Consider the following 26,230-nt stretch of genomic DNA (forward strand, 5'->3'; position numbering starts at 1 on the left):
GGTTGCATTAATAGGCACACAATCTAATCGCGGGATATATATATTATATTTAAATATTATATATATTATTAAATATATATATATATTGAATAAATTTTCCCCGAATATATGAAGGATATATAAGTTACTGAGGAGTTTTGCTGCCATATTAAAACCGAGGGGCGAAAGGCGACGGCACATGCTTGATACAGGTCATGGAAACTTCCCGAGGTAACTCTAATGATCCTCATATTTTGAACTAGGTACCTTATTATTTCTATAGTACCCAAGTTATATCAGTGAGTCAGTTGTTGTGACAGGAAATGGACATCAGAACTCACTGTTTATAAAGGATTAAATTTTACAAGGATATTTCATGGCTTTTTTATATTATTGATTTATACCAGTATATTCACAGGCAGACAAAGGTACAAGCTCCTGACTCAGCCCGTGGAAATGAACAAGATACAGAGACATTAAATATTTACCATTCCCACTCAATCCAGTTATGGGAACAACGCATGACTTACAAGGTAGCATTACCTGGCGCCACGACATCGCCCAACAGAGGACCGCCGGGCTAATGTTTTGTGTGGGTAACCACATGAGCGGCACGCAATGGGTTGTATCGCTATCTCATGGTGTGCAGCGGGGCCCAAACGACTTGCATTCTTTGCTTATGGTGCAGAACACAGGCTCCCTACCTGGGCGCCCCAGCACCTTGAACCACTTGGAAATTCTCAAGGTTGGGGGGGTGATTGTGCCAACTCTGTGCCCAAGCCATGCCCCACTGAGACGATTGCCCAACAAGGGAAACAGTTGTTATTCATGGCGGGTCTATTCTACAGCACCCCATACCGCACTATTTGTCCTAGCTATCTGTAGGTTTTTTATATTGCTTCCAAATATTTCTCAGCACGTCTTGATCTTGCGCTCCCCCTCCCCCATAAAGCAAAGTACAACCAGAGCAAATTCCACCGGAGAGCTTTACTCTGTTGCTTATTGTTGTTGGAATCATTACAGTCTGGGGACGGACCCTTCATCAGACACTAATAATTTGAGGAATTATTACCTGCATTGGCGTGAAACACTTTCTTGGTTTTGTTTGGTTTTCTGCGGTATATGTAAATAGATTGTAAGCCTCAGAGGGGCAGGGACTGGCGCAAATAAAGTATGGAAGAGGTTTATACAGGATGGAGTTGGTACCGGTATAGGATTCATTATCCAGAAAGCTCAGAATTTCGGAAAGGCCGTCTCCCATAGAGCTCCATTTTATCCAAATAATTCAAATTTTTAAAATAATTGCCTTTTTCTCAGTAAAAATAAAGCATTAACTTGTACTTGATCTCAAATTAAAGATATAATTAACCCTTATTGGAAGCAAAATCCAGCCTATTGGGTTTATTTAATGTTTACATGATTTTTCTAGTAGACTTAAGGTAGGAAGATCCAAATTACAGAAAGATCCTTATCCGGAAAATGCCAGGTCTAAGCTCTCGGAAGGAAAAAAAAGGGGATATTTTGCAGAGGCAGAAAGCAAGGACAGACAAATAATAAAGAAGTGATTTTCACTCTTGACGCCCTTAATCTAATGCAGCATAAAGAGGAATCACCACATAAAACACATTAAAAACTTGGACCGCCCACAGGAACTTAACCCAAATTTTCCCCTAATTGGCCTTCATGATGGTTTTCCACAGGAATCTACGATATAAGAAATCATCCGCTATTAAGCCTTCACAGAACCCTCAGAAAAGCTCCCTCCCACGTTATTTTTGGGCCAAAACCACGGCCTTTGGTATCGTGACACTATTAGAGAAAAGTGATTGTAGAAGAGGATGGGATTAGAATAAAGGCACACAAGCAATAAGTATATTTGTAGGGACCCCGATACACACGGAGCACAAACCTCCTGGGTCATTGGAGTGGGAGAAAGGTGCAGCTGTGGGTGACTCTTCAGCCCGCTCCCCTCTATAGAGACATGCAGAACATTCTATTGATTGATGAGAAGGATGAGCTGGAACATTTCCAGATAAACAAGCGAGAAATTTCACAGCCCGACAGAACAACAAATGGACTCGGCTGACAGCGGGGGGGACATGATATGATTTATTAGGCTTTTATTTACTCATCAGACTCTTGATGTTTGAGTTTTTCTGCCAATAAATTCAAGGCAACAAGTGGGTGTGAGACAGCAGTAACAGTTTTAATTCCTTTAAAAGTTTTTAAAAATGTTTTTTTCCTGCCTAGCCCACTAATGATGATGTCACTTCCCGTTTCCAGCAACGGCACTTCCTGCTTTATGGTGGTCAGTGAGTCGCGGATTCAGTTTGCAGATCAGGCAGTTGCGGGTCAGGTAGGTAAAAATGTGGGTGTGGGTGCGGGTATCTACGTAAGGTGGGGGCCTTCATATTAAAGTGGTGGTTCACCTTCAAGTTAACGTTTAGTATGTTATAGAACAACAATTCTAGCACTTTTCAATTGGTCTTCATATATTTCTTTTTTAAAGTTTTTTGTATTTGTTCTTCTTCTTCTAATGCTTTCCAGATATCAAATGGGGGGTCACTGACCCCATCTAAAAAACAAATGACTCAGTAAGTTTACAAATTTATTGTTATTGCTACTTTTTATTACCGTACTCCTCTTTCTATCCAGGCTCTCCTATTCATATTCCAGTCTCTTAATCAAATCAGTGCGTGGTTGCTAGGGTAATTTGGACCCTAGCAACCAGATTGTGGAAACTGCAAACTGGAGAGCTGCTGAATAAAAGCTAAATGACTCAAAAACCACAAATAATAAAAAGTGAAACCAATATATCATACTAAAAGTTAACTTAAAGGGGTTGTTCACCTTTGAGGTTAACTGTTAGTATGACGAAGAGACAATTTGCCATTGGTTTTCAATTTTTTATTTGTGTTTTTTGAGTTATTCAGCAGCTTTTTATTCAGCAGCTCTCCAGTTTGCAGTTTCCAAAATCTGGTTGCTAGGGTCCAAATTCCCCTAGCAACCATTGACTTATTTGTATAAGAGACTGGCATATGAATAGTGGAGGGGCTGAATAGAAAGAGGAAGTAATAAGAAAAGAGCAATAATAAAATTTGTTTTTAGATGGGGTCCGTGACCCCCATTTGAAAACTATTCAAATAACAACAGGAGGATACCCTTGAATGTTTACTTATAATCTACCCTTTAGATAATAGCTGAGGTCTGAATAAAAAAATCAGTATGATCATATATGTTAATTTGAAAGAGAGAGAAAAGCCACCTGCTATTATCACAGAGATGAACCTAAGGTTACTGCATTGTCACTTCCAAGACCAACAAAATAAGGGAATCGTAGACTTGTAGTTGTGCAACACCACCCTACCAACCTTAAAGGAATGGACAATCGAAATATAGATTGCCCCTAAATGATAGGTTAAAGTGCTTTCGTGCCATTAAATAAATACGAAATATGCATCAATTATATATACCTTAAATTAATTAAAAATGAATTACTAAAAAATTAAGTGCCCAGTTGATAATTAATTCATCGACAAGTTAATGCCAATCATTAAAGTGCAGTGCTAGTACATGTGATTGATTTAAAAGAATCGAGATCCCCAATTGATGAACGACTTGATCAGTAACCTTAAAAGATTAAATAACTGATACATTATTTCCCAATCCACTCAGTTCATGAAAATAGTAGGAAGAATGAAAAACAAGAAGGTGGAGATGTCCCATAAACTACTGCCTGATGTTTTCTATCCCTAGGACACCACAAAGCTGAAGGAGACCGAGAAACCGGGACTGTGGCTTTGGTTGTTAAACTTTGCCCTATGCTGTTGAAGAGCTGAACTAAGCCTCAAAAAGCCACAAATCATCGGCCCCCTTAGAATTCCAGTGCAGGATTGCGATACAAAGAAAGAGTAGTTGAAGTGAGGGATGGGTTTAAATTGCACGCCACCCCAATAAATTCCCCAATAAATATTTAAAAAGCCGCTTTTAAGCTAAAAAATAAAATCAAACAATTGTTCGCCAACACATTTCGCTAGTTTCGCTTTATCAAGGCGAATGGCGGCCCGTCGGGAGATGCGCTATTTAAAACACTTCCGGGTTCCACGTTATCCGGAGGATCTCGTGAGAGTTCATCAGTATTACCTTCGGATCTTGGATCGCCGGTTGCGTAGGCAAACGTCACAGCAGCAACTTTGGCACTAGCCAATGGCTCAACAGAATCTGTTCTCGGCATCACCAAGTTAACTCTTAGGTTACCGTGGTCCTAATTAGCTCATTCTATTTATCTTTCTCCTCCACTAGGCCGTCATATTAATTCTGTATATAGATACACAATGAGATCTGCATATATTTATTGTATCAGACATCCATACATTAAGGGACACATTTACTATGGGTCGAATATCGAGGTTAATTAACCCTTGATATTCGACCATTAAAGTAAAATCCTTCAACTTCGAATGTCAAAGGATTTACTGCAAATGATCGAACGATCGAAGGAAAAATCGCTTGATCAAATGATTAAATCCTTCGAATCGAACGATTTGAAGAATTTTAATCCATCGATCGAAGGATTTTTCTTCGATCAAAAAAAGCTTCGAAAGCTTATGGGGAAGGTCCCCATAGACTAACATTGTAGTTCGGTAGGTTTTAGGTGGCGAAGTAGGTAGTCAAAGTTGTTTTTTTTTAAAGAGACAGTACTTCGACTATTGAATGGTCGAATAGTCGAACGATTTTTAGTTCCAATCGTTCGATTCGAAGTCGTAGTTGATGGTCGAAGTAGCCAAAAAAACTTCGAAATTCAAAGTATTTTTCATTCTAATCCTTCACTCGAGCTAAGTAAAAGTGCCCCCAATTGTTCATCAATTTTAAAAGGTTTTAAACTTTAATTAATCATTAGAAAATCACCATATGGTTCTGTACTGATAACTGATGTAGAGACATGAATTGAGTATTTTAAAAGAATTTTTATATATTTATGAACTAAATGAACGCAGTAAATAGGTTATTTTCATTTATTCCTTTTGGGGAAACCGAGTCCAATTGGAATATCCAGTAGCTCCCCCGTTTAAGGAGAGCTTGTTCCAGATTACCTTTGCGTATCCCCAAATTTACTTCCTCCCAGAATTTTAATTTCCTTGGATCCATATTATGGAATCTCTTAAAGTGCTGTGTTTACCAAATCTATCCTCAAAAGAGGAGATCTTCAAGACTTTCTCACACATGTTAAAGTTGCCACAGGGGTAACACTCCCCCAATTTGCCACCTTCTTATGTTGGGACCTTTGACAGTGGCTTTTTGTGAGCATGTCTTTTAGATTCGGGCTTCTTCTGTAGCTTATGGCCACATTATCTTGTAAATAGAACCCAGGGTGCCGTCTTCCAGAAGTATAGGCTCATTTGAAAACTGTGAAGAATCAGAAAAAAGGTAAATTAAAAAAAAAAAAAAAAAACCCATAAAAAGTAAATAATGAAGACCAATTGAAAGTTGCGTAGAATTGGCCATTCTATAACCTACTTAAAGTTATGTCCAATTTGTGCCCCCCTAGAACTGCTGTTGCCAAATTGGCCCTGTAATGTGTATGTTAGATAAGTGCAGGAGATTCTCATGGCTAATCCCTTGTAAGTATCATTAAGCTTTAAATGATTGATAGAATTTTATGATACTGTGACTTTTAATTTCCACTTGTTTTAATTGTAATTTACCGTAAAATCGTTTCATGAGTTTATGAATGAAGGCGATTATTTGTACTAATTGATGGAACCTCCCACGGACTCGATAAATAGCTTTGCAGTGCAGTCTGGGTAATCTGCCCCTGAGGAAGTATCTGAGATACGAAACGCGTTGGGCTAATGTTTGTTCATTTCAAAATATTTGAATAAATTAACCATTTCAGCAAGATAAAACTGTGATCCTAATTTCATGTTATCTGCGACCTCCTAAAGAAGTCATCTTGATATTAAACTGAAGTAAAATAGAAGCCGTTTGTACAAACACCACGAGGAAAAAACGGCCGACGAAGTACCGAGAGGCTCCGGTGAAGGACCCAAAGAAAACCCGACATCTATCAGCGCAACTCCCGTGTGCTAAAAATAAAAGATTGTCTCCCGCAAACCGGCATTACAGCAATGGATTCCCCTTGGCAACAGGCAGCGACATGTACAACCGGCAACAAGAGACGATCGCTACGACCAATCAGGACTGCGCGTATAATTCATTAAGGGCCGACTGCATGTGAGAGTCGCTAAGTGCAATTACCCGCAGACGATTCTTCAATTCCTGACGGTACTTCACTCTCCTCAGTTTAAAGCAACAGGTACAGTGAGCGCTGGGGACAGACGGAAGACGAGCCCTGCTCCCATATAAAAGGCAAACACATGGGCATCTAAGTGTGAGTAGATCTGATGTGCAATATTAACCGCTGTATAAAGGTGTAATACACTATCAGCCTTTTCTTCTTATAGCAATTTGTACATCCGCTTATTTGTTCAGCGCAGACCTTCTTCCTGTATTGCCCGCAGCGCAGTGTGCCGGCTCAGAAAGGGAGGACGGAGGGGGGCCCTCAGACAGCAGCCCCGGGCCCCCCAGTCCGACCCTGGCCAGGGGTGCAATGCCACTCAATCACAGCCGCTCCTCCATTAGGGCTTACAAGGCCCCTTTGTTGGGATAACAGGAGGGCGAGGGAATTTTTTAAAAATTTAGTCTATCTGCCCTGATCTTTTTTAAAGGACAGAATATTCAAATTGGTAAAAAAAAAAAATATACCAGTTTCCTAATCTGTTACCCCAATGGAGCATCCAAGTGTTGGAGAGCTGATTGGTGCCATTTTCCCTGTGCCCCCAGGCAGGGCATTCCTAAAGGTGGCCATACACTGAGAGATCCGCTCGTTTGGCGATGTCACCTTGAGGTGGGCAATATCTGGCTGATCCGATCATGGGCCCTAGGGCCCAACGATCGGATCCTAACGAATAGCAATGGGCGGTCGGATCGCGGGACCCCATCAATGAATAGATGCGGCTGCGATCCAATGGGATTTTTCGTCCCATCTGATCGAGAGGATCTCGATCGGTGAAGCCCGTCGGGGGGCCCCATACACGGGTCAATAAGCTGCCGACACGGCCTGTCGGCAGCTTTTATCGGCCCGTGTATGGCCACCTTTAGAGTCTGAGTACCCCAGGGTAGAGCCCTGCAGGGTGTTGGGTATCCCCCAAAAAAGCAGCGAACCTGTAGGTTGTAGGAAGGACTTTCAGATGCAGGTTGGGGGTCTGAGAGTTTGCAGGTCAAGTTCTGGATCTTAGCAAGTTTTATTCCTTTAAAAATGTTTTTTTCCTGCCTAGCCCACTTCTGATGACATCACTTCCCGTTTCCAGCAACGGCACTTCCTGCTTTATGGTGGTCAGCGAGTCGCGGATCAGTTTGCAGATCAGGCAGTTGCGGGTCAGGTAGGTAAAAATGTGGGTGTGGGTGCGGGTACTCTACCGTAAGGTGGGGCCTTCATATTAAAGTGGTGGTTCACCTTCAAGTTAACGTTTAGTATGTTATAGAACAAACAATTCTAAGCAACTTTTCAATTAGTCTTCATTATTTCTTCTTCTTCTGATGCTTTCCAGATATCAAATGGGGGGTCATTGACCCCATGTAAAAAAAATTCTCAGTAAGGCTACAAATGTATTGTTATTGCTACTTTTTATTACTCCTCTTTCTATTCAGGCCTCTCCTATTCATATTCCGGTCTCTTAATCAAATCAATGCGTGGTTGCTAGGGTAATTTGGAACCTAGCAACCAGATTGTGGAAACTGCAAACTGTAGAGCTGCTGAATAAAAATCTAAATGACTCTAAAACCACAAATAATAAAAAGTGAAAACCAATATATCATACTAAAAGTTAACTTAAAGGGGCTGTTTACCTTTGAGATAACTGTTAGTATGATGTAGAGAGGGATATTCTGAGACAACTTGCCATTGGTTTTTATTTGTGGTTTTTGAGTTATTTAGCTTTTTATTCAGCAGCTCTCCAGTTTGCAGTTTCCAATATCGGGTTGCTCGGCTCCAAATTACCCTAGCAACCATTCATTTATTTGAATAAGAGACTGGAATATGAATAGGAGAGACCTCATTACAAAGAGGAGTAATACAAAAAGAGCAATAATAGATTATTTGTAGCTTTACTGAGCACTTGTTTTTAGATGGGGTCAGTGACCCCCATTTGAAAATTCTGAAGAATCAGAAAAAAAGGTAAATGAAAAACAATAAAAAGTAAATAATGAAGACCAATTGAAAAGTTGCATGGAATTCACCATTCTATAACCTACTAAAAGTTAACTGAAAGCTGAACAACCCCTTTAATGGACAAGTGGAATCCAGGTGATTTGCATGAACTTCCGAGGGGTTATCTCAGTTCCACTTACAACTCTTAGGGCCCCAGGCCGCCAATGTTTTTAACTCTTAGGGCCCCAGGCCACCAATGTTTTTAACTCTTAGGGCCCCAGGCCACCAATGTTTTTAACTCTTAGTGCCCCAGGCCACCAATGTTTTTAACTCAATCGCTTTAGCAGGAACCCCCCACCCCAAAAGGACGTCTCATAACCTGGAGAAAGTGGTACCCAAAAAACAAATCCAGCTTAGTCATTGGCCAGTATCAAGCTCCTTCATATACTAAATGTCTGGTATAGTGACAATAGGCTGGTGGGAAGTGGATGGAATTCCAGTGTTAAGAAAGGGGCCTTGGACTTGAATGGAAATGCTTTTACATTGTGGCCTATGGAGTAAAGCAATATTCTAGTTCCCTCCAATCATTAGAGATCAGTATGGGTCCCTATGTCTTTCAGCCCCGTCATGTACATATTAATCAATTAACCCTGCAGAGGTATTAACCCATTCCCTTCTTCAACTAAAGCCCTGTATCAGCACCACCACCCAGTTTTACCCTCACACAACTGCTCAGTCATCTTTAGTAGAACGAGGCACAGGAGCCCCTTCCCTCAATATTCACCATAGGGATTAAAGAAAAACTCAGAGACATATTTATGGAGAAACCTGGCGGTGAGCACAGGATTTATTACAATTAATTGGCAATTTATATTTGGGCCTCCCTAACAGTGGATGATCCAGAGGAAGGAGAAAAACCCTAGAGTGCTATGGGGGCCAATCTGCACTGAAGGTAAAAATTCCTTCCTGACTCCTAGAAACGGCAGTCGGTTCTACACCCTGGATCATGGCTAGACCCCCCCGCCCCCTACCTATACACCCCCACCTCCTATTCACCCCTCACCTATACACCCCCCTCAACCTTCTCCTATACACAACCCCCTACTCTCCCTCCTTTACATAACCCCCTACTCTCCCTCTTGTACACAACCCTCTACTCACCGTCCTGTACACAACCCCCTACTCCCCCTACTCTCCCTCCTATACACAACCCCCTACTCCCCCTCCTATACTCAACCTCCTACTCTTCCTCCTATACTCAACCCCCTACTCTCCCTGCTGTACACAACCCCCTACTCTCCCTGCTGTACACAACCCCCTACTCTCCCTCCTGTACATAACCCCCACTCTCCCTCCTATACTCAACCCCCTACTCTCCCTCCTGTACATAACCTCCACTCTCCCTCCTATACTCAACCCCCTACTCTCCTTCCTGTACACAACCCCCTACTGTCCCTCCTATACACAACCCCCTTCCTTTCCTCCTATACTCAACCCCCTACTCTCCCTCCTGTACACAACCCCCTACTCTCCCTCCTGTACATAACCCCCAACTCTCCCTCCTGTACATAACCCCCACTCTCCCTCCTGTACATAACCCCCTACTCTCCCTCCTGTACATAACCCCCACTCTCCCTCCTGTACACAACCCCCTACTCTCCCTCCTGTACACAACCCCAACTCTCCCTCCTATACATAACCCCCACTCTCCCTCCTGTATATAACCCCCTACTCTCCCTCCTGTACATAACCCCCACTCTCCCTCCTGTATACAACCCCCTATTCTCCCTCCTGTACATAACCCCCACTCTCCCTCCAGTATATAACCACCTACTCTCCCTCCTGTACATAACCCCCACTCTCCCTCCTGTACACAACCCCCTACTCTCCCTCCTATACACAACCCCTTACTCTCCCTCCTGTACACAACCCCCTACTCTCCCTACTATACACAACTCCCTACTCTCCCTCCTATACACAACCCCTACTCTCCCTCCTGTACATAACCCCCTACTCTCCCTCCTATACACAACCCCCTACTCTCCCTCCTATACACAACCCCTACTCTCCCTCCTGTACATAACAGACAGACACACACAGACATACGCTCTCGGGATAGGTAGGTTGGAAGGAAAGGATTTAGGCCGTGGTGGAGGGTCGGCGGCAGCAGGTGAGTCTTTGGGTGGAATGCTGAAAAGAAAAGATTAAGAAAATGTTAAGATAAGAACAAAGACAAACACTTGTTTCTTTATGATATTAAAGGCTCGGTGTTGCTTTAAGAGCGCACTATTGGTTGGGCCTTTGGGGACTGTTTGGGTCTCTCTACACATGGAATGCCAGGGCCTCTTATGAATCTCAGTCTGAGCCTGTGCCATTCATTCTTTTATACTCTTTGATCAGCTGGTGCCAGTCCATTACCCAGTGGCAACCCATTTCCAAAGGTGGATATCTAAGCCAGATGTCCAGCAGCCCTGTAAGAGTTACCTGCCTCCCCTGTTATTGGCCTACTATACAATCAACACTTTATCTGCAGACTTAGATCCCTGTCAGCAACCTCTTACACCCTAAAGGCAGCCAAACATTGGTCTATGGGGTGCGCCCTCAAAGTGATCAGCCTGCGGGCTCAACAGACAGGGTGTATGACTTCCTTTCTATTGTTCTGATTGAAAATGCTCAGAAGAGCAGGAAGTAAAGTGGAGCTGCATTGGACAACATGAGGTATCTCTAGAAGAAGGGTAATTGTCAGTAAATTGATACATTACCCAAACCCTGCGAAGCCTCTTCATTATGGCCTTCTTGACCCGTTTTCGGAGGGTCGGCCTTTCTACCACCGGAGGATCTTCGATGGTCACTTCCACCTCAGGAGCTTGTTCTTTAGCTGCTTCCTCTTCTTTCTCCTCCTCCGGTGCAGGAGCCTGTTGTTCCCAAGGGTCTCCCTCTTCTCTCTCCTCCTCCTCCGTAGGAGCTTGTTCTTCTCCAGTTGCTCTGTCCTCTCTCTCCTCCGCAGCAGGAGCTTGTTCTCCAGGAGCTCCCTCTTCTCTCTGCTCTTCCTCCTCTGCTGCAGGAGCTTGTTGTACTCCAGGAGCTCCCTCTTCCTTCTCCTCCTCTGCTGCAGGAGCTCCTTCCTCCTCTCCCTCAGCTGCAGGACTTGCCTTTTGTTCCTCACTAGATTTGAAGGGAAATAAATGTCATTATTGTCATTATTGTAAAGTGGCAGTAAACGTAATTGAAAGTATTTAGTGCAAAATACATACCCAGCAGCCTCCTGCAGCTTCTGCTCCCTCTCCCAGAGCGTCATGGCAAGCTGGTGAAGGTGCCATTGGATAGTCTGCGGGTGCAGGGGAGGCACAAGGATAGGAGCAAAGGGGAAAGAAAGGAGACAGTTATGATTATGTCTGTATATGTGCTGCTAATAGTACCTTTATACGCTGAGGGCAGTGAGGGTGTGGGATTCCCATGTGATGGGGGAACTTACATTCTGCAGCCGCAGATACTCGAAATGCTGCCCCCATCTCCACTGTTCCGATGATGCTTCCTGTGGAAGGAGAGAGTCAATGTTAATAATAGAATTATTATAGAGACACCCAGTGAATAATAACCTCTCCTATAATAATAATAATAATAGTGACACTTACAGGAGGCAGCAACTCCTCACTGTAGAGGGCGACACACTCCCTCTCGAGCACTTCCTGTAACATAAAGAAAGTAGCAGTGTTACACAAGAGCTGGCAATCTAATATCATTTATTCTCTATTTATCTAGACATCTGTTGTGCATTACATACCAGATAATCGATCATCACCCAGTACTCGTAAATGTTGTCTCTGTGCGTCGTCCTCGGGTCGATGTAATAGAGAAGAAGAAAGTCCTCTCTGAAAAAGAAAAATATCACTGAGCGTTAATAAAAACATTTTCCAGCCTTATTGCCCTTGCACTTACCCCTGGGGCAATAGCAAATGATTCCCAACATGTAATAAGAGCATTTATGTTTTACTTACAGGACGACGTTCTTGCCGAAGTGGACCCGGTAGTGATGTTCTGCGGGAAAAACACATTTATGTTAAATACTGAGCTAAAGGGGGAAAGGAATTCACATATAATAAAATGTAGGAACTGATAAATAAAATAGGATTTTACCGTAATAAGAGGCAAGGGCCTTAAAGTCTGTGTCTTCCTCCCTGAAGTCCTCCAGGACGACGTACAGCGTCTGTAAGTGAAAGGAAAGAGCATTAGGGACAGAATACTAAATGGCTCTAAATGCTGCTCACAGTCAGTCTGGATCTGAGGAGAATAGAGACAGAAAAGGGTTTGGGGTTTCTATCGGGCAAACATTCCAGGAATAAGGTGATTTTATTCTGAAAAAAGGAAATAAATATAGTGGTTGTTTTTCCTGGATGTCAGTTCTACCCGCACAGAGGCAAATGGTATGGCAGCTCCCACCTGTGTGTATAAAAGGAAGCAGACAGACAGACAGACAGCTGCTTAAGGAGAGCTTATATAGAAGAGTGAAAGGGAAACAGCAGTTCAGATGAGAGAGGATTTATTTTACACTGAGGCATTACCAGGAGAGATGTCTTGATCGTAAACTCCTCCATCGTCGACACCTAAAGGGACAAATGGACACAATCAGGCAAAATGAAGTCACGGTTACAGGGTTTGTTCACCTTTAAATAAACGTTTAGTATGATATAGAGAGTGATATTCTGAGACAATTTGCACTTGGGTTTCATTTTTTATAATTTGTGTTTTTTTTGCATTATTTAGCTTTTTATTCAGCAGCTATAAAACAACTTATTGAAGACCAATTGAAAAGTTGCTAAGATTTAGCCATCCTATAACATACTAACAGTAAACTTAAAGGCAATTATTTCCTTATGTATATTCCCCTATTTGTATTATTAATGCTGCTGATAGCGATGGATTGGCTTCTTATAAATCCCATATACAGTAACCGTATGGGCTCATATGCACAAAGCCACGTGGGACCCCCTCAAGTGAATTTAGGGCAGATTTGCTGAAGAAGAAATCATGTGCTGAATCAGTTGAATTTGCAAGATTTACCTCTTCAAGAAGATTCTCCGATGTTAAAAAAATAGGGGGCGGCCCAAGGCCGGGGCACCCCAAGGGGGTCTCCCTAAGGAACCCCTGGCTCTCTCTTACACTGTTCAGATGAAGATGGATGTGACTGAACAATGGAGAAGCCAAAAATAAACCTAGTTGTTATCAGTGTAGCAGCAAAATCAGTCCAAAAAAAGCAGGAAAAGCTCTGTAGCAATCTGTATAGAAAAGAGAATAAAAAGGCAAGTTAATGAATTTAGCGCTTAATATTTCCTATATAATACAGAGGAAGGCAGAGATCTATTGTCCCCTAAACTTGTGCTTTGTCAGGTCCTGTGCCCTTTTTCTTTATTGTAGTAGTTATTTGTCAAATAACCCCAGAGGGAATATACACTTAACCCAGAGCCAACCAACGAACTAAACCAACTGTCATATCCCTATGGGTAAAGTCACCTCTCTTCTATGGGACCTGCTGTCTGTTCCTCCCACTCATTTACTATCACCCCCTACTGTCCCCATGGCACGTGCCTCTGCTTCCCACCCCTAGTTCCAGACTGGGGGGCACCAACTATCCCTTTTTTCATAAATATAAGGGAAATTTGGCAAAAAAAGTCTCAGAGGGAATATACACTTAACCCAGAGCCAACCAACGGACTAAACCAACTGTCAAATCCCCAGGGAGAAATTATCTCTCTTCTATGGGACCTGCTGTATGTCCCTCCCACTCATTTACTATCACCCCCTACTGTCCCCATGGCATGTGCCTCTGCTGCTCACCCCTAGTTACAGACTGGGAGGCACCAACTATCCATTTTTTCATAAATATAAGGGAAATTTGGCAAAAAAAGGCTCAGAGGGAATATACACTTAACCCAGAGCCAACCAACCGACTAAACCAACTGTCAAATCCCCAGGGAGAAATTATCTCTCTTCTATGGGACCTGCTGTATGTCCCTCCCACTCATTTACTATCACCCCCTACTGTCCCCATGGCATGTGCCTCTGCTTCCCACCCCTAGTTACAGACTGGGGGGCACTAACTATCCCTTTTTTCACTAATATAAGGGATATTTGGCAAAAAAATGTCTTGGAGAGAAAATACACTTAACCCAGAGACAACCAACGGACTAGACCAACTGTCAAATCCCTATGGGTAAAGTCATCTCTCTTCTATGGGACCTGCTGTATGTCCCTCCCACTCATTTACTATCACCCCCTACTGTCCCCATGGCACGTGCCTCTGCTTCCCACCCCTAGTTACAGACTTGGATAAAGGGAACATGTATTTAGCTACAATGTTGGTACATAAGAGCAGGGCTGGGGGCAGATACCAGGGGGCAGAGGGGCAAATCTCTAAGGAGCCTGTCAGTACTGGGAACACAAATTAAGCAGCTTATGGTGAGGTACAGGGGTCCTAAATGTTCCCTTCATTAATAAATGTGAATATTTGCTGACATTCCTGTATAACTGACAAATCCTGGTCTGTGTCTCCCAACCAGCACTAAGATTAAAGGCTCCTCCCAAGCACATTTTAGGGGGAAATTCTCCAAATTCACTAAAATCAGTGGGAGGCGCAACACCCACTAGTCTGGGGGGAAAACATTGCCCAAATTCCTGCCTCTTTTTGCACTAAAATAACGTTTTTTGACAAGAAGTCTCCCAGAGGGAAAGTCCACTTACCTCTCACCACAGGGCCAACCAACGGACTGAACCAACTGTCACATCTCCAGCGTGAAGTCACCTCTGTTTCCTGCTCTTAAAGGGGAAGTGTCCCCATTTGATGAGTGAGGTTTATGTGGCATTTATTTCTAATTAGATGTGCAGTACATACACAGCCTATTAAGTACACTGAGCATTGCTTTGTATGTGTGGCCTATTGAGTCTGTTGGATCCATTCATTCATCAGCCAGGGTTCCAATCAGTGCTGCTGCTGTTGTTCATAGCACACAAATTATATATACATATATCCAGCACCCGTAGTGGCTATATCCTCTTTGTCTATTAAACTCCATCCAATCCAACTATAATTAGGCCTTTGGGTTCTATAGTCACTCACCGTTCAATCCAAGTGGCCCGGGTGCTCTTGGCCTGAGCTCTACACTTATGATTTCATGTTTGTTTTTAAAATTGGGAAAAATATACCAATCTCTTAATCTGTTACCCCAATGGAGCATCCAAGTGTTGGAGAGCTGATTGGTGCCATTTTCCCTGTGCTCCCAGGCAGGGCATTCCTAAGAGTCTGAGTACCCCAGGGTAGAGCCCTGTACCCCCCAAATAAGCAGAGAGCCTGTAGGTTGTAGGAAGGACTTTCAGATGTAGGTTGGTGGTCTGAGGGTTTGCAGGTCAAGTTGCAAGTTTTATTCCTTTTTTTTTTTTTTTACAGTTTTTAAAAATGTTTTTTCTCTGCCTAGCCCACTTCTGATGAGGTCACTTCCCGTTTCCAGCAACGGCACTTCCTGCTTTATGGTGGTCAGCGTGTCGTGGATCAGTTTGCAGATCAGGCAGTTGCGGGTCAGGTAGGTAAAAATGTGGGTGTGGGTGGGGTACTCTACCGTAAGGTGGTGTTGGTGGTTCACCTTCAAGTTAACGTTTAGTATGTTATAGAATGAACAATTCTAAGGAACTTTTCAATTGGTTTTCATTATCTCTTTTTAAAGTTTTTATTTGCCTTCTTCTTGTGATGCTTTCCAGATATCAAATGTGGGGGGTAACTGACCCCATCTAAAAACAAATGCTCAGAAAGTCTACAAATGTATTGTTATTGCTACTTTTTATTACTCCTCTTTCTATCCAGGCCTCTCCTATTCATATTCCAGTCTCTTAATCCAATCAATGCGTGGTTGCTAGGGTAATTTGGACCCTAGCAACCAGATTGGGGAAACTGCAAACCGGAGAGCGTCTGAATAAAAAGTTAAACGACTCTAAAACCACAAATAATAAATAGTGAAAACCAATATATCATACTAAAGTTAACTTAAAGGGGTTGTTCACCTTTGAGTTTAACGTTTAGTATGATGCAGAGAGGGATATTCTGAGACAATTTGCCATTGGTTTTCATTTTTTATTTGTGGTTTTTAAATTGTTCAGCAGCTTTTTCCAAATTACCCTAGCAACCATTCACTTATTTGAATAAGACTGGGATATGAATAGGGGAGGGGCTGAATAGAAAGAGGAGTAATAAAAAAGAGCAATAATAGATCATTTGTAGAATTACGGAGCATTTGTTTTTAGATGGGGACAGTGACCCCCATTTGAAAACTGGAAAGACTCAGAAAAAAAGATAAATAAAAAAACAATAAAAATTAAATAATGAAGACCAATTGAAAAGTTGCGTAGAATTGGCCATTCTATAACATACTAAAAGCTAACTGACAGTTGAACAGCCCATTTAATGGACAAGTTGATAACCAGGTGATTGTGCCGTTGGCATGAACTACCCACTGACCTTGTCCAGGGCCACTTTAATATCAGGGCAAAAGGGGAATCTGCCCAGGGCCCACTGCTTTTCGGGGCCCACTGACAGCCTGATAATTCTTTTTTATTTAAACTTTATTAATCTATTTTTTGCCCCACCTCAGCGTCAGGCCTGCACAGGAGATTTCTTGATAGGTAGGGGGCAGAGGAGAGCGCAAGAAGGAGGAAGCCGGAAGCAGATGGAGACAGGAGGAAGCCCAGTGGCAGAACCCCCTCAAGGCCGCTGGCGGTATGGCAGTGCTGCTCCAATCACGTCACGGTGTGTTTGCAAGTACGTCTGTTCATTCTCACTCTGGCTGCAAACGAAGGCAGCCTGACAAGTGCAGCAACAACAGAAAAACTTGTGGGTGAAGTGCGGACCTCTCTGCTTCTCATCTCTCCTCCAGCACCGGCACAGGATTTCCACTGCAAGTGTAAAATTACTAATAATGCAACCGAGTAGAGTCTCTCTCCCCATGTATCATTGCTCTGGGGCGGCGGGTTTTGGAGCGAGGCAAAACTAAGGAGAAGTTTCTTCCCCCAGGTATGACATGAGCTGACCCCGTGTGCTGGTGCCTTTACTCAGTTTCGGGAGGATCCATGGACTCTCGCGATGGGGCACCAAGTGCAACTTTCGGCTGCTGCCGTTTCTGGCTTCTCTGTATTTAATGGCAGCACTTAGCAGGCGGCAGGTGTCAGTACCTGACCCTGGAAAGGGAGCAGCTGCCCCTGTGCCGTGGAGGGAGATGAGAACTTAGGGGTCGGAGAAGTGCAGAACCAGTAGGGGCACCAGGTGCTGAGCTGAATAGTCTTTTAGTTGAGAGCGGTGCTGGGGTGACAGGGGTGCAGTCATAGACAGTGCAGTGGTGGCTACTGATGGGCTTCTTGCTACCTGGTATGTGGAAGCCCTTAGTAATGTCCAACCTGCAGCCCTCCTGCTTCTAGTACTTCTACTTCTGTGTTTGAAGCCCTGCAACAACTGGAGGGCCGCAGGATGGACATCATTGTCATGTACACTGGCTAAAGTTACACATAATGGTGGTATTTATACATGAAATTGCCCCTGTGCAATCCTGCAATGATTTCTGGGGCTATTTATACATGAAACTGCTACTGTGTTCATTCTTCAGTTTTTATTTTAATTTCTTCTGACCTGGCTTTCAAATAGGGGTCACAGAGTAGTCCCCAGGTAGCCCATAAACTGTTGTACTAGGGGTTGTGTTTTTAAGAGATTAATTTTGTTGTCATTGGTATTTATTACTGATCTTCTATTTTGGTATCTCCAGCTCATATTCCAGTTTCTCATTGAAACCACCACTTGGTTGGTAGGGTCAGTTGCACCCTAGCAACCAGATAGCTGTTAACATTGCAAACTGGAGAGCTGCTGAATAAAAAGCTATATAACTAAAAGCCGCAAATAATGACCTTGTCATGCTCCTTTAAACGTTTTTTTCTTTTTTTCTTCCTAGCCCACTAATGATGACATCACTTCCCGTTTCCAGAAACGGCACTTCCTGCTTTATGGTGGTCAGCGTGTCGCGGATCAGTTTGCAGATCAGTCAGTTGCGGGTCAGGTAGGTAAAAATGTGGGTGTGGGTTACAGGTCTGGGTTTCAAAAATTGTTTCCACGCAGGACTCTACCCCAGGGCGGGGCCACTATATTAAAGAGGTGGTTCACCTTTAAGTTAACTTTTAGTATTTTATAGAATGGGCGATTCTAAGCAACTTTTCAATTGGCCTTCATTATTTATTTTAATCATATTTTTTTTTCTTATTAAGTTGATGGGATCAGAGTTGGGGCTGTGCGTGGGCAGGAGGCTAAAGAATATTTGAATGAATCAGAGGGAATGGGCCTGTGGGAAGGAATTATAAGCTCAGACCTTTGTAGCTTTATTTTCTGCATCTTATTAGTTGCACTTGGGTTAAGGTCAGTTCATGGGTGTTATACGTGCGGGAGTAATTGCACGAGGGCAGCAAATAAAACTGACTAGTATTGATCCCACACCGGTCACAGAAAAGCATCAACAACTCCTCATTCACTTCTAGTAATTTGTTCCCCTGCACTGCTGCTTTTTTTTGTTTTGTTTTTATTTGTGTCCAAAACTCACTATTGATTTTCAACATTCTGACGTCACTATCGATCATCATTTTTAAAATTAGACCTGGCAACCCTGCCTAATGTCTAATTGAAGAGTACTAAATAAGGGGAGAGTACTGTACAAGGGGGGAGTACAGATGAGGGGAGAGTAATGTATGAGGGGAGAGTTCTGAATAAGGGGAGGGTACAGTACGAGGGGGGAGAGTACTGTGTATTAACAGTACTACCAGTTTTCCTGATTTCGATGGAGCAGTGCTGAATTTTACGCCCCAAAAGAGGTGGAGAAAACTGGAAAGTGGGTTGGGCTTGGGTCAGTTTGTGGGCATGATGGGGGCAATTAGGGGGCATGGTCTAATTTCTCCTGCTTTCTAATCATGAAATGCTGTGGGTCGTACCAGTGCCCCCTGGTGCTGATTCCACAAACTGCAGGGCACTTAGCCTGGGCTCCATTTGTGTTCAATGAAAACTGGGTGAGATAGGAAACCAATAATTCTGGATCGTTAACTATAAATGCACGAAGCATCAGGACCTGGAGGTGCATTAAAGGCACAATCCAATGGGATATGTATATATATACAGTATATTCACAGGCAGACAAAGTACAAGCTCCTGACTCAGCCCCTGTGGAAATGAACAAGATAACGAGACATTAAATATTTACCATCCCACTCACATCCATTATGGAACAACATGACTTTACAAGGTACATTACCTGCGCCACGAGCATCACCCAACAGAGACCGCCGGCTAATGTTTGTGTGGGTAACACATGAGGGGCACATGGGTGTATCTGCTAATCCCATGGGTGCAGGTGCCTAAAGACTTGCCATTCTTTGCTCTTTATGGTGCAGAACACAGCACCCTAACTGGGCTCCCCAGCACCTTGAACCACTTGGAAATCTCAAGGTTGGGGTGATGCCAATGTTCTGTGCCCAAGCCATGCCCCACATGAGTACAGTATTGCCAAACACAGGGAACATTGTATTCATGTCAGGCTCTATTCTACAGCACCCCATACCCACTATTTGTCCTACTATCTGTAGGGTGTTTTTATATTGTTCCAAATATTTCTCAGCACTCTGATCTTGGCTCCCCCTCCACCAATAATAGCAAAGTACAACTCAGAGAAAATCCACACGGAGAGCTTACTCTGTGCTTATTGTGTAATCATAACGGACCCCTTCATCAGAGACCACCCTAATAATGTTGTATAAAGGCACAATAACAGCAGGAGAGATTATTTACCTGCATTGGGGGAAACAGCTCCTTTTTTTGTTTGGGTGCCTGCGGTAGGGTAAATAGATTGTAAGCTCAGAGGGGCAGGGACTGAATTGAATGAAATGGTACTGGTGCAAATAAAATATGGAAGAGGTTTATACAGGATGGAGTTAGTAACGGTATGGGATCCGTTATCTGGAAACCCATTATCCAGAAAGCTCCGAATTACGGAAAGGCCATCTCGCATAGACTCACATTTTATTTATCCAAATAATCCAAATGATTAAAAATGATTTCCTTTTTCTCAGTCAAAATAAATCATTAACTTGTACTTGATCCCAACTAAGATATTATTAATCCTTATAGGAAGCAAAACCAGCCTATTTGGGGTTCTTTAGTTTACATGATATTCTAGTAGACTTAAGGTATGAAGATCCAAATTACAGAAAGATCCATTATCCGGAAAATGCAAGGTCCTGAGCATTCTGGATAACAGGTCCACACCTGTATGGCAGAAAAGTAGGTGGTGTTTTGCACCCTGCTCAGGGCTCCCAGAAGGAAAGAAAAGGGGGATTATTTTGCAGAGGCAGAAGGCAAGGACAAGCAAATAATAAAGAAGTGATTTTCACTCTTGATGCCCTTAAGCTAATGCAGCATAAAGAGGAATCCCACAAATAAAAACTTGTTGCCCACGGACACTTAACCTAAGCGTCCTGTAAATTTATTGAAGTCATAAAAACATTTGGTTCCATGGCTGCAATAACTGTTCGGACTGATTCCATTTTGAATTTTTGATTGGCGACCAAAGGATTCAATGGTTTGAGGTTGAGAACTGGCCTGAAGGTTCTGTCCTTCTGTATCTTTGGGGTTCTGGTACAGTCTCTATCACCCCGGAGTTTAGCCGGGTACTGACCGCTTGTTGGAGCAAATGTTCCTTGTGTGGAGCGGTGGAAGACGGAAGAAACCTTCTTTGTGGTAGATGAAGGGTGAATGGGATTCTGTATCCCTGCTGAATTATACTTATTGCCCAAGAATCTGATACATGAGTTTGCCATTCTCCTAGATATCTTTGTAGTCTGCCCCCTACCTGTTGTGGCCCGTGCTGCCACTGGGAGTCAGGCGGAGTTGGCTTTGGGGATGTTTGGAAGGAATGTGCCTGCTGAATTGAAGGGGCTGTTCCTGCTGAATTGTGCTTAGTATAGGGGAATACCTATGCTGCCATCGTTTTATGGGATCTCTCTGTACAGACTATGAGCAAACTTAGGGACTGTTCCTGCTGAATTGTGCTTAGTACAGGGGATACCTACAGTATGCTGCCATAGTTTTATGGGATCTCTGTACAGAGTATGAGCAAACTTAGGGGACTGTTCCTGCTGAATTGTGCTTAGTACAGAGGAATACCTATGCTGCCATAGTTTTATGGGATCTCTTTGTACAGACTATGAGCAAACGTAGGGGACTGTTCCTGCTGAATTGTGCTTAGTACAGGGGATACCTATGCTGCCATAGTTTTATGGGATCTCTTTGTACAGACTATGAGCAAATGTAGGGGACTGTTCCTGCTTAATTGTGCTTAGTACTGGGAATATTGATGCTACCATAGTTTTATGGGATCTCTCTGTACAGACTATGAGCAAACGTAGGGGACTGTTCCTACTTAATTGTGCTTTGTACTGGGAATATTGATGCTGCCATAGTTTTATGGGATCTCTCTGTACAGACTATGAGCAAACGTAGGGGACTGTTCCTGCTGGATTGTGCTTAGTACTGGGAATATTGATGCTGCCATAGTTTTATGGGATCTCTCTGTACAGACTATGAGGAAACTTAGGGGACTGTTCCTGCTGAATTGTGCTTAGTACAGAGGAATACCTATGCTGCCATAGTTTTATGGGATCTCTCTGTACAGACTATGAGGAAACTTAGGGGCTGTTCCTGCTGAATTGTGCTTAGTACAGGGAATATCTATGCTGCCATAGTTTTATGGGATCTCTCTGTACAGACTATGAGCAAACTTAGGGACTGTTCCTGCTGAATTGTGCTTAGTACAGGGAATACCTATGCTGCCATAGTTTTATGGGATCTCTCTGTACAGACTATGAGGAAACTTAGGGGACTGTTCCTGCTGAATTGTGCTTAGTACAGGGAATACCTATGCTGCCATAGTTTTATGGGATCTCTCTGTACAAACTATGAGCAAACTTAGGGGACTGTTCCTGCTGAATTGTGCTTAGTACAGGGATACCTATGTTGCCATAGTTTTATGGGATCTCTCTGTACAGACTATGAGCAAACTTAGGGACTGTTCCTGCTTAATTTGTGCTTAATACAGGGAATACCTATGCTGCCATAGTTTTATGGGATCTCTCTGTACAGACTATGAGCAAACTACTGTTCCTGCTGAATTGTGCTTAGTACAGGGAATACCTATGCTGCCATGGTTTATGGGCTCTCTCTGTACAGACTATGAGCAAACTTTGGGACTGTTCCTGCTGAATTGTGCTTAGTACAGGGAATACCTATGCTGCCATAGTTTTATGGGATCTCTCTGTACAAACTATGAGCAAACTTAGGGGACTGTTCCTGCTGAATTGTGCTTAGTACAGGGATACCTATGCTGCCATAGTTTTATGGGATCTCTCTGTACAGACTATGAGCAAACTTAGGGACTGTTCCTGCTTAATTTGTGCTTAATACAGGGAATACCTATGCTGCCATAGTTTTATGGGATCTCTCTGTACAGACTATGAGCAAACTTAGGGACTGTTCCTGCTGAATTTTGCTTAGTACAGGGAATACCTATGCTGCTATAGTTTATGGGCTCTCTCTGTACAGACTATGAGCAAACTTTGGGACTGTTCCTGCTGAATTGTGCTTAGTACTGGGAATATTGATGCTGCCATAGTTTTATGGGATCTCTCTGTACAGACTATGAGGAAATTTAGGGGCTGTTCCTGCTGAATTGTGCTTAGTACAGGGAATACCTATTCTGCCATAGTTTTATGGGATCTCTCTGTACAGACTATGAGCAAACGCAGGGGACTGTTCCTGCTGAATTGTGCTTAGTACAGGGAATGCCTATGCTGCCATCGTTTTATGGGATCTCTCTGTACAGACTACGAGGAAACTTAGGGGCTGTTCCTGCTGAATTGTGCTTAGTACAGGGAATACCTATGCTGCCATAGTTTTATGGGATCTCTCTATACAGACTATGAGCAAACTTAGGGGCTGTTCCTGCTGAATTGTGCTTAGTATAGGGGAATACCTATTGTGCCATCGTTTTATGGGATCTCTCTGTACAGACTATGAGCAAACTTAGGGACTGTTCCTGCTGAATTGTGCTTAGTACAGGGAATACCTATGCTGCCATAGTTTTATGGGATCTCTTTGTACAGACTATGAGCAAATGTAGGGGACTGTTCCTGCTTAATTGTGCTTAGTGCTGGGAATATTGATGCTGCCATAGTTTTATGGGATCTCTCTGTACAGACTATGAGCAAACGTAGGGGACTGTTCCTACTTAATTGTGCTTAGTACTGGGAATATTGATGCTGCCATAGTTTTATGGGATCTCTCTGTACAGACTATGAGCAAACTTAGGGACTGTTCCTGCTGAATTGTGCTTAGTACAGGGAATACCTTTGCTGCCATAGTTTTATGGGATCTCTCTGTACAAACTATGAGCAAACTTAGGGGACTGTTCCTGCCGAATTGTGCTTAGTACAGGGGATACCTATGCTGCCATAGTTTTATGGGATCTCTCTGTACAGACTATGAGCAAACTTAGGGACTGTTCCTGCTGAATTGTGCTTAGTACAGGGAATACCTATGCTGCCATAGTTTTATGGGATCTCTGTACAGACTATGAGCAAATTAGGGGAATGTTCCTGCTGAATTGTGCTTAGTACTGGGAATATTGATGGTGCCATAGTTTTATGGGATCTCTCTGTACAGACTATGAGGAAACTTAGGGGACTGTTCCTGCTGAATTGTGCTTAGTACAGAGGAATACCTATGCTGCCATAGTTTTATGGGATCTCTCTGTACAGACTGAGGATACTTGGGGGCTGTTCCTGCTGAAATTGTGCTTAGTACAGGGAATACCTATACTGCCATAGTTTTATGGGATCTCTCTGTACAGACTATGAGCAAACTTAGGGACTGTTCCTGCTGAATTGTGCTTAGTACAGGGAATACCTTTGCTGCCATAGTTTTATGGGATCTCTCTGTACAAACTATGAGCAAACTTAGGGGACTGTTCCTGCCGAATTGTGCTTAGTACAGGGGATACCTATGCTGCCATAGTTTTATGGGATCTCTCTGTACAGACTATGAGCAAACTTAGGGGACTGTTCCTGCTTAATTTGTGCTTAGTACAGGGAATACCTATGCTGCCATAGTTTATGGGCTCTCTCTGTACAGACTATGAGCAAACTTAGGGACTGTTCCTGCTGAATTGTGCTTAGTACAGGGAATACCTATGCTGTCATAGTTTTATGGGATCTCTCTGTACAGACTATGAGCAAATTTAGGGACTGTTCCTGCTGAATTGTGCTTAGTACAGGGAATACTTATGATGTCATAGTTTTATGGGATCTCTCTCTGCAGACTATGAGCAAACGTAGGGGACTGTTCCTACTTAATTGTGCTTAGTACTGGGAATATTGATGCTGCCATAGTTTTATGGGATCTCTCTGTACAGACTATGAGGAAACTAAGGGGACTGTTCCTGCTGAATTGTGCTTAGTACAGAGGAATACCTATGCTGCCATAGTTTTATGGGATCTCTCTGTACAGACTATGAGGAAACTTAGGGGCTGTTCCTGCTGAATTGTGCTTAGTACAGGGAATACCTATGCTGCCATAGTTTTATGGTATCTCTTTGTACAGACTAATGAGCAACTTAGGGACTGTTCCTGCTGAAATTGTGCTGTAGTACAGGAGAATTGAACACATATTCTGCCATAGATTGTTATAGGGCATCTCTCATGTACAGGACTATGAGCAAACTTTAGGGACTGTTCCTGCTGAATTGTGCTTGAGTACAGGGGATACCTGAATTCTGGCTTAGTACAGGGAAACCTACCTTAATAAACTGGCTGCCAATTTTATGGGATATCTCTGTACGATAAACTATAGCAAACTTAGGACTGTTTTCCTGCTAATTTGTGCTGAGTCACAGGGAATACCTTGCCGTCATTAGTTTTATGGGATCATCTCTGTACATACAATGATGAGCAAACTATAGGGACTGTTCCTGCCCTTCATTTGCTGCCTTATACAGGGAAATACTATCATGTCATATATTATAATGCGCTCTCTCTGTTAAAGACTATGAGCAAACGATAGCCGCAACTCGTTGCCTACTTCAACTTCCTGCTTTAGTAACTCGCGAAATATTGATGTCCATAAGTTTATATCTCTCTGTTATCAGACTATGACGGCGATAATGTAGGCTTTCCTACTTAATGTGCTTGGAGTACTGGGAATATGATGCTGCCATGTAGTGTTTTTATGGATCTTCAGCTGTAACAGAACTATGAGCAACATAGGGACATTCCTGCTGAATTGTGCTTAGCACTGGTATATGAGCTTGCCATATTTTATGGGATCTCTGTACAGATATGAGCAAACTTAGGGGATGTGATCGCGTGCATGAATTGTTGACTTAGTACAGCAGCAAATAGCCTATCTGCTAGCGCATAGTTTGTACTTGGATCTCTTTGTACCAGACGTATGAAGCAAATAAATTGTAGGAGACCTGTTGCGCTGCCTGAATTGATGCTCTTAAACTAGCACAGCGGGATATGACCTCCATGCCTCCATTCGTTTTATGATCGTCTCTGTATACAGACTACGTAAGGAAACTAGGGTGCGATGATCCTGCTAATTATGACATTAGTAACAGGCGCAATACACCTATTGCTGCCATAGGTTTATGGGATCTCCTAACAGACTATGAGCAAATCTTAATGGGGCTGTTCCTGGCGTCCTACTTATATAGGGCAATACCTATTGCAGCCAACTGTTATGGATCTCTCTGTGACGAGACTATGAGCAAGATCTTAGGCGACTAGTGCCTGCTGCAATTGTGGACTTAGTACAGAGGATACGGCCCAATACTATGCTGCCATTATTGGTATACGATCTCTTCTGTACAGACATGAGCAAATGTAGGGACTTTCTCTGCTAAATTGTGACTTGAGTGCTGGGAT

The 26,230-nt window shown here is 43.0% G+C and overlaps 2 protein-coding genes across 8 annotated transcripts in view; one reads left to right on the plus strand and one right to left on the minus strand.

Moving 5' to 3' along the window:
* The window catches only part of LOC121400994 (WD repeat-containing protein 91-like), a 1,149,255-nt gene that overhangs the window by 176,490 nt on the left and 946,535 nt on the right, over nucleotides 1–26,230 (plus strand). The gene's annotated exons all lie outside the window — the stretch shown is intronic.
* LOC121401200 (X-linked retinitis pigmentosa GTPase regulator-interacting protein 1-like) lies at nucleotides 10,802–12,520 on the minus strand. Its single transcript, XM_041585535.1, has 8 exons — nucleotides 12,515–12,520; nucleotides 12,326–12,395; nucleotides 12,187–12,226; nucleotides 11,973–12,060; nucleotides 11,824–11,877; nucleotides 11,664–11,723; nucleotides 11,443–11,516; nucleotides 10,802–11,353 (listed from the first exon to the last, which is right to left on the minus strand). The coding sequence occupies exons 1-8, from the start codon at nucleotides 12,518–12,520 to the stop codon at nucleotides 10,840–10,842; spliced, it is 906 nt and encodes a 301-aa protein (XP_041441469.1). The 3' UTR covers nucleotides 10,802–10,839.

The sequence above is a fragment of the Xenopus laevis genome, chromosome 3L (genome assembly GCF_017654675.1).
Source record: "Xenopus laevis strain J_2021 chromosome 3L, Xenopus_laevis_v10.1, whole genome shotgun sequence".
Classification (NCBI taxonomy): Eukaryota; Metazoa; Chordata; class Amphibia; order Anura; family Pipidae; genus Xenopus; species Xenopus laevis.